The sequence below is a fragment of the Aotus nancymaae genome, unplaced genomic scaffold (genome assembly GCF_030222135.1).
Source record: "Aotus nancymaae isolate 86718 unplaced genomic scaffold, 86718_ANA_hifiasm-v0.15.2.pri h1tg000011l, whole genome shotgun sequence".
Taxonomy (NCBI): Eukaryota; Metazoa; Chordata; class Mammalia; order Primates; family Aotidae; genus Aotus; species Aotus nancymaae.
Window position 1 is genome coordinate 30,509,440 of NW_026988422.1, and position 13,627 is coordinate 30,523,066.

At 42.6% G+C, this 13,627-nt stretch overlaps 1 protein-coding gene across 2 annotated transcripts in view; it reads left to right on the forward strand.

Annotated features, from left to right (window-relative positions):
- Positions 1-8,764: 8,764 nt before the first annotated feature.
- The window catches only part of SLC7A8 (solute carrier family 7 member 8), a 58,894-nt gene continuing 54,031 nt past the window's right edge, over positions 8,765-13,627 (forward strand). Inside the window, exons 1-2 of one of the 2 annotated variants that reach the window (XM_012466912.2) lie at positions 8,765-9,109; positions 9,514-9,706. In XM_012466912.2, coding sequence (XP_012322335.1) covers positions 9,556-9,706 — 151 coding nt within the window. In that variant the 5' untranslated portion in view covers positions 8,765-9,109; positions 9,514-9,555. Of the gene's footprint in view, positions 9,707-13,627 lie in introns of both variants that reach the window. The other variant, XM_012466904.3, reaches the window with a different exon arrangement.

Here is a 13,627-nt window from a genome sequence, read left to right on the forward strand (position 1 = left end):
TTTGGGTTTTCTCCCAAACTTTGTCACACATTTCTGGTACAGGAGAACACAGTTGATTATTATGATTTGGTGAAAAAGAGGTAAGACAAATAAAGCTATACTTTTAAAAATTGGTCTTACGAAGATAATTAAAGGCATAAAGGCATAGCTATCACCAAATTAGTGACTATCGTTTCTGGCATTCCCATAATTAGAATATTCTTGAATGCATGGCCTGAAAGGGCAGACTCTGTAAAATCCTCCTTTAGAAACAAGAATTTAGATTTCCAGTAATTTAAATAAAATTTATCTTGAAAATATACCTTTACTCTCCTAAAGATTCACTATACAATGAATATCAAATAAATATGTATTTGTTGAGTGCCTTCTATATGCCAAGAACTTCTCTCAGCCTTAGGGAAATAATGCTAAAGAAACAAGCAAAGGTTTTATTTATTTGTTTTTTATTACAGAAAAATTTAAACACCTACAAAAGAAGATAGTCTAATGAACTATTACTCATCATCCCACTTAAACAATATAAACTCAGTCTTTTTCAACTGGTAACCTATCCTTCCCTTTATCCTTCCCCCTATATTATTTGAAACAAATCCAATATGTCAGATTATTTCATCCATAAATATATTGGGATTTATCTCTAAAAGATAAAACTTTTTTACTATCATTACCTCCAAAAAAACCCAACTAACAACATCGATAATTCAGAGCTTACATTTTAATAGGAAAGACAAACAAGGAACAAACAAGCAAACAAACAGACATTAATGTTAAGTAGTGACAGGTATTATAAAAGGCAAGGTACAGGTGATGAGATGGAGTAGACTTTTTTTTTTTTTTTTTTTGAGACAGGGTCTCACTTTGTCGCCCAGGCTGGAGTGCGATCTCGGCTCACTACCACCTCCGCCTCCTGGGTTTTCTGCCTCAGCCTCCCAAGTAGCTGGGACTACAGGCACACACTGCCACCACACCTGGCTAATTTTTGTATTTTTAGTAGAGATGGGGTTTCACCATGTTGGCCAGCTGGTCTTGAACTCCTAACCTCAGGTGATCCACCTGCCTCGGCTTCCCAAAGTGCTGGGATTACAGGAGTGAGCCACTGTGCCTGGCCTGAGACAGACCTTCTATTGGGTGGCCAGAGAAGTCCCCCGTGAGGAGGTGATGTTTGCAGAGGGATGTGCATGATGTAAGAAAGCGAGGATGCCCCGACTGTCTGCAGGAAGACTGAACCTGACTAACAGAGGCTCCTGCTACTGCCAAGCCCTGAGGCAGAGCTTAGTGTTCAAGGACTAGGAAGGAGGCCTGTGAGACTGGAGGAACAGATGAAAGGAAGAAGAGAAGGATATGAAGTCCAAGTTGCCACCAGGGCCTTCAGGTTTGATTCTAGTTAGCTGTGACAGGCAGCGTTGGAGGGTTTTGAACAGGGGAGGGACATGACCTGATCTGTGATTACAAAGGATCATTCTGGCTACTGTGTAGAGAATAAAATGTAGGAGAACACTGTGGAAATAGGGAGACCAATGAGAAGTCTATTGAAACAGCCAGGGTGAGAGCTGATGGCGAAGTGGTGATGAACCAGGGTGGTAGCAGGGGAGATGGGAAGAAGTGATTAGTCTCGGCCAGGCGTGGTGGCTCATGCCTGTAATCCCAGCACTTTGGGAGGCCGAGGCAGGTGGATCACAAGGTCAGGAGATTGAGACCATCCTGGCCAGCATGGTGAAACCCTGTCTCTACTAAAAATACAAAAATTAGCCAAGCATGGTGGCCGGCGCCTGTAATGCCAGCTACTCGGGAAGCTGAGGCAGGAAAATTACTTGAACCCGGGAGATGGAGGTTGCAGTGAGTCGAGATCATGCCACTGCACTCCAGCCTGGGCGACAGAGCAAGACTCTGTCTGAAAAAAAAAAAAAAGTGATTAGTCTCTCGATAGTTGAGAGATTTGATTTGAAGCTACAGCTAACAGGGGTTGGCTGACAAACCAAATGTAGGATATATGAGAAAAAGGTAAGTCAAGGTTGACACCAAGATATTTGTCCAGACCAACTAGTGCCATTTACTAAAGTGGAGAATACTGGGCAAAAATCAGATTTGGAGGGGGAAGCATGCACTCTCTTTTTGGGCTTGAGGTGCCTATTAAACACTCAAAACAGAGACATCAATTAGGTGGTTAGATAGCTGACTCTAGAGTTTATTCAAGAGGTTAGGACTGGATCTATAAATTTGGAAAATATCAGTGTAGACCTGCTACTCAAAGCCATGGGACTGGATGAGATCACTCAGCTAGAGAGGGAATAGAGGAGAAGAGAAGAGGTTGGGGAAAGAAAAGGATCCAGCCAGGAGCCTAAAAAGAGACAAATGAGGTTGGGGGGAGCCAGGAGAGTGGGTGCTCCTGAGCCATTAGCTGGCCACATGCTGCTATAAGATCAGTAAGATGAAGACTGAAAAATGATCACTAGATTGGACTATATCAGTGGTCCAATTAAAAGGCTAGCTGTTTGTGACCTTGACAAGAATGGATTCCATGAGGTGATGGGAACAAAAGCTTTGAGGTAGTAAATTCAAGCCCCAGTGGAGATGAGGAAGTGGAGACGGGAGCAGGGAAGTTGGGTGGTAGCTGAAAGGAATGTAGCATCAAGGGAAGTTCTATTCATTTTGTTATAGATTTTGAGATGAGATCTCACTCTGTTGCACAGGCTGGAGTGCAGCGGCATGAACATGGCTCACTGCAGCCCCAACCCCGTGGCTCAAGTAATCCTCCCGTGTCAGCCTGCTGAGTTGCTGGTACTACAGGCATGTACCACCACGTCCGGCTAATTTTTTTTTTTAGTAGAGATGAGATCTTGCTATGTTGTCCAGGCTGGTCTTAAATTCCTAAACTCAAGTGATCCTTCTGCCTTGGCCTCTCAAAGTGCTAGAATTACAAATGTGAGCCACCCAGTCCAGCCTGCTTATTTTTCAGTAGGAGTTATTACAGCATATTTGTATGCTGATAGAAATAACCCAAAAGACAGTGAAAAACTGATGATGCAGGAGAGAAGGGAATAATTTCAAGAGCAAAGTCCCTGAGCAGGGAGATAGGACAGGGAAGGTAATGCACAAATAGGGGAGATACATAGGAACACAAAGAGCACATTCATTTCAATAGGAGGGAAGGCAGAGTATATGGGGAAAGCTACAGGTAGATTGACAGATATAGTAAATGGAGCATGGGGAAGTTCTCTTCTGTTAATTCCCATTTTCTCCACGAAACAATAGTTAAAAATGTCAACTAGAAATGAAGATTTGGGGTGTGGTATTGGTTTGAAGAGAGGAGCAGGTAAGTGGAAAGGTCAGTTAACTACAAGTTGGTGGTAGAATTGTTGGCAGTGTTAAGGGCCAGCTTGAGATCTGTGCTCTATATAAAATAATCTTCAAAGTCAAAACCTTGATTGTCTTTTTCTTCTCTTTCTGTGGTCCAGCCCATGTACAGGCACCAAGGGCTACATCTTGCTACAATTAGTTGGTATATCAAGGAGTCAGTTGGTAATTATAATTTTTCATTTGTTATGCATAATGAACATCAACACTAACTTATACATTCATTCAATCAATCATATTTGTTGAGTGCCAGGCACCATTTTAGGTACTAGGGTTATATCAGTGAACAAAACAGGTCTTTGCCCTCAGGAAACTTGTCTTCTACAACTTAAAAAACCTGAGGCCCAGCATGGTGGCTCACAACTGTCATCTCAGCACTTTGAGAGGCTGAGGCTGGAGGATTGCTTCAGGTTAGGACTTTGTGACCAGGCTGGACAACACAGTAAGACATTATCTCTACTAAAAAAATTTTTAAAATTAGCCAGGAATGATGGTGAGCACCTGTAGTCCCAACTCCTTGGGAGGCTGAGGCAGGAGGATCACTTGAACCCAGAATTTCGAGGTTGCAGTGAGCTGTAGTCACACCATTGCACTCCAACTTGTGTGACAGACTGAGACCCGGTCTCAAAAAAAAAAAAGGAAAAAAAAAAAGAGATATGAGCCCTCATTTTTGTTAAACATAATGAAAACCAATTAGGAAATTGAAGTTTTTATATTTAAGTACTCAAAACCGGAGTCACTTAAATCCTTAGAAAGAAGACTGTTAAGGCCTTATGACAGATTGGGCCCAGCAAAGGAATCAAGAAAATGCAGAGATCTTGCTAATGTGGAGACCTTGCCCACCACAGGGAGTGCCTCTTTCTTTCTTTCCCACTGGTGCTGGGCTGGCTGGATGGAATCCCACCAAGCGCAGCAGACAGAGGAATAATCTGCTGGAATTTTTGTCTCTCGTGTCAGAGCAAGGATTCATCATTATCTCCAGAAGAGCTGAATTAATTAACCATCATAACAAAGCAGGGTCTGCTGCATCCAAATTCTCAGGACTGCATAAACCCTAGAAGACACAACTTCCTTTGAACTTATGAATATGCCCAAAAGGCAAACAGAGCATACACTAAAAAGGCTTAATAACTGACTAAGTCTCCTCATTTCACCCTTCTTTCTTCCTGACCTATTTTGGCCTTTTCTTTTTACATTTTTTTCTTCTTTTCTCATTAATTTTTATCTGCTTTTCATTTTCTAATGAAATAAAGGTTTCTAAAACTACTGGCTCAGGAAGCCCCCATCTAATTGACCATAGGCAGTCATCCCTGGGACTCTGGGAAGAAAGTTAGTTTTATTTTAAAGCAGGGTTTCCTTCTGCTTCAAACTAAAGCTCATAGCTATGGGGCACCTAGATATGAGAAGAAGAGTGGGGTGAGAGCATGGACTGTGAATTGACTCCATGGAGAGATTTGGGTCCTTCCTTGGTAACCTCAGACTTCACAGCTCTGTTACAAAAAGCAAGAATAAAGTGTTGTCTATTGGATCCAGGGAAAAAATCAGGAATGGAGTGGATGAGCTTTGTGCTCTAATTCCTTTGCATTAACAGACATGTGTAACTTGTTTCAGAAAGGGAATATTAAGCCAGGTGTGGTGGTGCAAGTCTGTAGTCCCAGCTACTTGGGAGGCTGCAGTGAGCTGTGGTCACACCACTGCACTCCAACCTGTGTCACATCGAGACCTGGTTTCAAAAAAAAAAAAAAGGGAGGATCACTTAAGCCCAGGAGTTCGAGGCTGCTGTGAGCTGTGATTGCACCACTACACCCCAGACTGGGTGACAGAGTGAGACCCTGTCTCTAAAACAAGGTAGGGGGTGGGGTAGGGGAATATTAGAAGATGACTGCCTTGGGTTTGTGTGTGTGTGTGTTTTAACGATTACAAGCAGCATGTCCCCATGCCATAACCTTTTCTGTCCAGTAGGTGTCAGCCACGCACAGCCTTTCTCTTCCTAAATCCATATTTGTAAGAAAACAGCCCTTTCATCCACAATTTTCCCTAATTAAAAGGATCAATGTCTTCCTATCTGAAGCATGCAAAACAACTGAAACAGTGGCTCCAATACTGGAAACAGAACTGTACTAAGCACTTGGGATATGGCCATACTGAGGACTGTGCAAATGGGGTGACAAACGTTGGGGGTGCCCAGGTGAAGTCCTGTGAGTCTCACTGAGCAGGTAAGTGCTAGCATCAAGGTGAGTCTCTAAAAGGCACAGTTAAGATACCAATCAACCCTCGAGTGAAAGAAGTTGAGGCTTCGACCAGTAGCTATAGCATCCTGAAAAAGTGCTCAGCGTAAACCATCGATCTCCCATTTGCCCTTGAATAGACTGTCTTGTCTTTAACCTCAGATAAAACATTTCTTTGAGCCTCAGGTTTCTAATTTTTAAAATCTTTAAAATGACTGCCTCGTCTGCCCAAGATACTTCCTCAGGAAAGTGCCATAATTACAGGCATGAGCCATCATGCCCAGCCCCTTTCCTAGATATTATATTGCACCAGTAATAGACAGTAATAAGGAGGAAAAAATGAGAAAAAAAAATAAGATATTGTTCAGAAAACCATTTGTAGACTGCAAAGCATTATTCAAATGTAGAGGGTAGAATAAAAATAAAAAGGCAAATGCAGAAGAGTTATGAAAAAATAATACAATGCTCAAAATTTAATAAACATTAGTTTGTAATTTTTCACAGATTTTTGTCAACATGTTACACCAGGCTCTTTTCTCTCTCTCTTGCTCAGTGTTAGTCACATGGAATTTTGACACACTTAAGAGTTTATGTCACAAAAAGATTCTAACCTAAAGAGAGGCACTTAATATAAACAATGATCACTTTGAAGGTGGGGAGATGCCTTTCCTAGCTTTGTTTGTTTGTTTTGGTTTGGTTTGTTTTAAGACAGGATCTCACCCTGCCACGCAGGCTGGAGTGCAATGGTGCGATCTTGGCTCACTGTAGCCTCAACCTCCCAGGCTCACGTGATCCTCCCACCTCAGCCTCCTGAGTAGCTGGGACTGCAATAGCCACCACATTTGGCTAATTTTTGTTGTTTTTGTAGAGATGGCGTTTCACCATATTGCCCAGGCTGGTCTTGAACTCCTGAGCTCAAGCACTCCACCTGCCTTGGCCTCCCAAAGTGCTAGAATTACAGGCATAAGCCACCATGCCCAGCCCTTTTCCTAGATATTATATTGCACCAGTAATAGACAGTAATAAGCCACTTATAAATTCCAAGTGCTAAAGAATAGAAATACTAATCTTAACAACTCTTCCTTTCCAATGTGTGCATCTAGTACTACTGTATTCCGAGAATGTATTTGATCCCATAACCCCCTTAGCTTCTTAGTTCATAATTTGAGAGGGCTAAAGCTTGCCATATTGTTGTCAGTTTGCACTTGTTTTGGCAAGAGACCTCAAATTCATCACATTCATGTTTTATCTCACATTAAGGTTTAAATTAGAACTACCAAACATTAGTGAAAGAACTCAGGTTTGAGAAGCAGAAACATTATTTGTTTTATACGGTGATGTTGAAATCTGAACAGAAGTCTTCAAATCTGAATGCTTCCAAATGAATCCATCAAATTTTCCCTCAGTGCTTTCTAAGGTTGTCAGGAAAGGCTAGAGGCAAATTCAACATTTTTTCATTTCCCATGACTCATTCCTTCCCATGGAGTTTTGTGCTATATATTCCCTGCCTTGTGTTTTCTTTTCTTTTCTTTTTTTTAATCTTTTATACCCTACTCCTCCCACCCCCACCCTTTTCTTTTTCGTTTTCTTTCTTTTCCTTTTTTTTTTTTTTTTTTTTTTTTTTTTTTGCTGAGACTTTCAATTTGCTGTATCTTGAACTAGCAAAAGGAGAAGGAGAGGAAGTTCCTCCCAACCTTTGAAACCTCTGAATACTTGCTGAGTGATCAAGGGGGCAGATGACTGCTGATTGGACTTTACCCCATTAAAAAGGCTTGTGTTACGACAGCTCAGCCAACCTCATTTTAAGGAATTAAGTATTTATTTTCCTTAAAACCCAAAATCTTTTGGAACATTTTCCAGAAAGTGAGGCCAAATTTCTGTAGTTAGGGGTCAGTTTGGGGGAACTTTATTTTTTGGACCCACTTTAAAATTAAATAATTTTGCATAATATATTTAATAAGGCTAAAAATAACTTTATTTTAGACTTATAGTGTTGTCCACTATATTGCTTAGTGCTGTTTTTTCAAAATACTTTACAATTACAAATAGACATCATTGCTCTCACCTTAAGGCAGCATTTCTGAGTGAAATTCTTCAGGCAAGTGGACGTATAATTTCAATATGGTAATAAGCTAGTTATTCTAACATCAGCAAGTCTGTTTTATGATCGCCAATGTACTGATAATTCCCCACGTGTGCTTTTCAAATAGTTTATAAGTTCAAAAATATTTGAAGTTGCAGTACCAGAGTTTGAGTAATTTTTTCCATGTTTCAGTCAGCTCTAAATAAGAGCTGTGAACAAGGCTACCTGGTGATTTTATTTTTTTTCTTTTCGTGTGTGCATGTGTTTTCTGTTCGTTTATTTGTTTGTTTGGCTTTTTGTTTTGTTTTGTTTTTGAGACAGGGTCTTGCTCTGCCTCCCAGGCTGGAGTGCAGCGGCGCCATCATAGTTCGTTGCAGCCTTGACTTCCTGGGCTTAAGCAATCCTCCAGTCTCAGCCTCCTGAGTAGCTGAGACTGCAGGCCTGTACCACTGCACCCGGCTAATTTTTAAATTTTGGTAGACGGGGTCTCGCTCTGTTGCACAGGCAGGTCTCAAACTCCTGCACTCACGTGATCCTTCCCCCTCGGCCTCCCAAAGTGTTGGGATTACAGGTGTGAGCCACCGCGCCTGGCGATTTTGTTTCTTCTGTACTCTTCAGAGCTCACAATTACACTAAAAGAACCTTTTTTCCCACTGTTAATTCCTTCCATTTCCCTCCCTCACCCGTCGATTCTTCCTATGTTTAGGAAATTCCAAGATGATGTCCCTTTAACGTTCTCTCCTGTATTCTCAAATGACCCAGTCTTAAATATTTTAATACATCGGCTAGTTTATTTCAGATGGCATTAAAAATATCTGCACAACTGTTCCCTTATTTATCAAGTTCACAGATGCTGTATGAGCTGTAACATTATACTAGCTAATGAGCTCTCCCGGAACAGTTGTCGTGGAAGGAGTTTACTTCCACTTGGTTACAAGGAGAAAGATGGAGAAAGCGAGAGACGATTGCAAAAAGAAATAATTTAGTCCATTTTCTCAATGGCGTTTGGGGGCTCTGTGCTAATATTTACATTGCAGAGGAGGGAGGAGACGGGACTGAGGATGGAGGGGAACAGAGGAGGCGGGGGCGGAGCCTCGGCCGGCGAATAAAACCCCTCGCTGAAGAGAAGCACGTTAGTGTGTGGAGGAGCCACTCTGCCGAAACCCAGAGGGATGGGGCAGGCAGTGCCGTAGGACGGGATCGAAAAGAGGAAAACAAGGGCACGAAGACCAGCGAGAAAGAAGAGGACATCTGGCAAAGGCGGAAGCAGAAGACGGGGAAGGGAAAGGAAACCCAGAGCAGGTGGAAACCAGATCTAAAGCAACACTGTCAGGTCACGGTTTGTTTTTCTAGAAGAGAAAAAAGTACCCGAGGACTGCTCTTTTTTCCTACAGTTAAGGAAAACTACTTTTGTCTTCATCATAAAAGAAAAACCTAGGGGGAGGTAAAGGCCATCTCCTGTTTTATTAGGGGGAGAGGTGAAGGGAAATCCAGGCTCTCTTTTTGAAGCGTCTGAAATAAGCCACTGCCTGGTGCACAGGGCAGAACCATCCTGGTTTCTGAAGACACATCCCTTTCAGCAGATTTCCAGCCCAAGTCGCTGGCACAGTTCTATTTTTATATTTAAATGTATGTCTCCCTGGCCTTTTTTTTTTTTTTTTTTTTAAGCAACGCTTTTCTTGTTTGTAAACACGAGTGACCAGAAAGTGTGAATACGGAGTAGGAATATTTTTCGTTTTCTCCTTTATCTGCTTACCTTGTTTAGAGGGTAAGTGTGGTCCCTATTTCGGAAAAGGACGTTTTAATTCAAAGCTCTATCCCAATTTATTTACACGCATACGCATTTAGAAAGGGAGGCAGCTTTTGGAGGTTGCAATCTTACCGAGAAGGATGGAAGAAGGAGCCAGGCACCGAAACAGCACGGAAAAGAAACACCCAGGTGGGGGCGAGTCGGACGCCAGCCCCGAGGTCGGTTCCGGAGGGGGCGGAGTAGCCCTGAAGAAAGAGATCGGATTGGTCAGTGCCTGTGGTATCATCGTAGGTGAGTTCCATTCCTTCCCACCGACCCCTCCTCTCCCTCTGGTGGTCCTCTTGTGAGATCTTAACCCTTCGAAAGCATTATTGTTCTTCCTATTCCTTGGAAAAGGATTATCAGTCTCCTGAGCTGTAACCCATCTCCACTGGTCAAGTTTGAGAAGTATAGGAAACATGTCATACATCTCTTCCTCCAAACCAGGCAAAGATTCTGCCCAGTGTTCATGGAATGGAGCAAATCGTGGTCAGAAACCCGGCTGATGATTAGCATTGCCTGGGAACTCCTTAAAAATACAGGCCCTGGGCCGGGCGCGGTGGCTCAAGCCTGTAATCCCAGCACTTTGGGAGGCCGAGGCGGGTGGATCACGAGGTCAAGAGATCGAGACCATCCTGGTCAACATGGTGAAACCCCGTCTCTACTAATACAAAAAATTAGCTGGGCACGGTGGCGCGTGCCTGTAATCCCAGCTACTCAGGAGGCTGAGGCAGGAGAATTGCCTGAACCCAGGAGGCGGAGGTTGCGGTGAGCCGAGATCGCGCCATTGCACTCCAGCCTGGGTAACGAGCGAAACTCCGTCTCAAAAAAAAAAAAAAAAAATACAGGTCCTGGTCTCTACACTTGGAGGTTCTGGTTAAATAGGTTTAAGGTGGGACTAAGGGACCTGGACAAGTTTGTATGCAGCTATTCTTTCCAGACTGAGTACAGGCTTTTACGGCATATTTGGTAGCTATTTTGCTGTTTTATGTTAAGTGAAACTATGGGATGGGTATTAAAAATAGCAACAGCAATGCCCTGCCTTTTTATTTGAGCTTTTTCCATCATATGCAGCACTTTTACTGTGTGAAGTAGCTATGACAGGGCTGTTATTCCCATTTCACAGATGGGGAAGTTATGAAAGAAAAGAGGGGACAGATTGTGCCTCTCGGTATATGTGGAGTTTGCAGTAGAATGTGGAGTTGAGGAGGAACTGATGAGTAAAATATGTGTCCCAGCTGGGAGGCAATGAAGGTGGGGAATCTGGTGGCCCCAAGAAGGCCAGGGCAGGCCACTAAGACCCCCTGACTGCACTTGGCAGGACAGGGGTCCCAAACACAGCTTCATCTCCAGGTAGCCCATCCTCTTTCCAGAGAAGTGTTGGAGATGGATGGCAAGCAATAGTTCACTATTCCTGCCCTCACTTCAGAGTGAGAATTTGTTCTGCTCTCTTTGGTAGAGGGCTTTACTTTCTTCCCAGAAAAAGGGGCGCAGGACAGTCAGGCATAGAAATGCTTCTGTCATCTCTCCAGAGTTCCTTTGTGAAAGCTCATTGTGTCCTGGTGCCCCTGAACCAGTTTCTCTGGCTGACGCCATGTTCCATGCTGTAGCTCAGATATATTCTGGCATCTGAGCAATAGTGACACTGGAGAACACTGTTGAAATCAAATAAAATCAGTACAGTATTCAGATAATCCTCTTCACCTCTTCACCCGGAACTTCAGTGACCAAACTCCCTTGAGTCTCTTTTCAAAATGGAATCCCATCCCCCGACTCCTCCCACCCCCTGGAATCCTATTTTATGTGATTCTCTGACTCTGGGAAGTTTTCCAGACTATCTACAGTTATAAGAAAGATAACATTATAAGAAAAAGTAGAGTCATGATCTGAATCTCTCTACTTTTTCTCATGACATATTTTTTTTTTTTTTTTGGCCTCTCCTTTACTTTATCTCGATTGCTCAAAAAAATGAGAACAGCCAAGTATTCAGTATGTATAGCACAAGCCAGTTTAAAGTCTATGAATAGCCCAGAGCCCGATACCTCTTTCACCAATTTGACTGACAGAATTAAGCATTTTCCTCCCTCTAGGAAGGTTCTGACTTATACACAGATGTGCACACAAGCACAATTGAACTTCTTTCTTCCTGCCTTAGCCTGGCTCACCCTTCCCAATATAGGTTCAGGTATTCAAGGGTAGAGGGTATTTTCCTATATACTGATATTTTTGCCTCTTCCTTTCACATCTTTTTCTAAGACTATGAAGAAATAGGAGTGTTCAGGTATAATAAGTACAATTTCTGTGGGTATATGTTACTACTGATTCGTCTACAACCTTATGGATGGTACTTCAATGTGAGAATAATCTCAAAGCTCCCCATGGTGGCATTACAGTAACAAGAATGGCAACTCTGGTGTTCTGTGGTGAAATTTTGAGATTCCAAATATGTCATTTCAGAGAAATTGAGATATTTTTGCAAAGTGTGAGAATCCTTGTAGCGTCAATAGGCACTATTCTACCCCAACTCAAGCTGGATACAAGATTCCCCTTTAAGATGACACAGAGGACAAAATCCTTTCTGCTTCCCCTCCTTCATGGCTGTTGAGTCACAGATGTGCTGAGGAACTGCCCTTTTCTCTTCTAGAGAAGTTTCTCAGTGGATGTCGTGATTCAAGTGTTTTCAAGACCAAATGCAAAAATAGAAATGGCATTTCTGTGTAGATTTCAGGGATCTGGTGTTCAATGTCAACACTGCAGAAAAAAAAGAGAACTAAAAGGCAAAAAGAGAAAGGAAATTTTCTAAGTGAATCAGGTGATATGGTATGGAAAAGTAACATTTGTACCAAATCTCTCTTTTCTTTTTTTTTTTTTTTTTTTTTTTTTTTGAGGCAGGGTCTTGCTGTGTTGTTGCTGTGGCATGCTCACTGCATCACTGCAGCCTCAAACTCTCAAACTCCTGGGCTCAAGTGATCCTTCTGCCTCAGCCTCCCCAGTAGCTGTGACCACAGGCATGCACCACTACACCTGGCTAATTTTAAATTTTTTCTTGTAGAAACAGGTTCTCGCTATGTCGCCCAGGCTGGTCTCCAACTCCTGGGCTCAAGCAATCCTCTCACCGTGGCCTCCGAAAGTGCTATGATTACAAGCATGAGCCACCATGCCCGGCCCCCAAACCTTTTTTATTTTTTATTTTTTTCAATTTTTATTTTTTTTCAGGGGCTATGACAAAGGGACATTTGTCCCCTACATCTTTTTTTTTTTTTTCCTTAATAAAGACGGGGTTTCACCATGTTGGTCAGGCTGGTCTTGAACTCCCGACTTCAAGTGATCCGCCCGCCTTGGCCTCCAAAGTGCTTGGATTACAGGCGTGAGCCACCGTGCCCGGCCTTTTTTTTTTTTTGAGATGGAGTCTGACTCTGTTGCTCAGGCTGGAGGCTCACTGCAACCTTCGCCTCCCAAGTAGCTGGGATTACAGGCGCCCACCACCACGCCCAGCTAATTTTTTCTTTTTGTATTTTTAGTAGAGATGGGGTTTCACCGTGTTGGCCAGGCTGGTCTCGAATTCCTGACCTCATAATTCACCCGCCTTGGCCTCCCAAAGTGCTAGGATTACAGGCGTGAGCCACCGCACCCAGCCTCATTTGCCCTAAATCTATCTCTCTCATACAGAACTGACTTACAGGGATAATTTAAACTACATGTTTCATAAAATTTTATTCATAATCATTATGGATGATTGAAAGTAGGGATAACAGAATGGTAGGTATTATAGAAATATACAATGAATTAATAGAAGACCCATGCCAGAGACATCCTTATAACCTGACTGGGAAGATGAGATGCATATGTACTAAACAGAGAACATTGAAAACTAATGACATGGGTTAGTTGTGTAAGAGCTGAAGAAGGGCAAATTTAGGTGAATGGTGGGAAGCAAGGAGAGAGAGGTTCTCACTAAGAAGGAGATTAAGAAGCATCTTGAAGGATTTGAGGAGAAGATGAAGTAGGGAAGCTGATTCCGGGAGTTTTCTTAGGTAAAAGCATAATGACTAAACTGTTATTTCCTTGATCAAAGATTGTGTCCTTAAAAAAAAAAGAATTGAACCAAGAGAAAAATTGAGCCAGGTGTGGTGGTGCCTACCTGTAGTCCTACCGACTTACTTGATCGTTTGA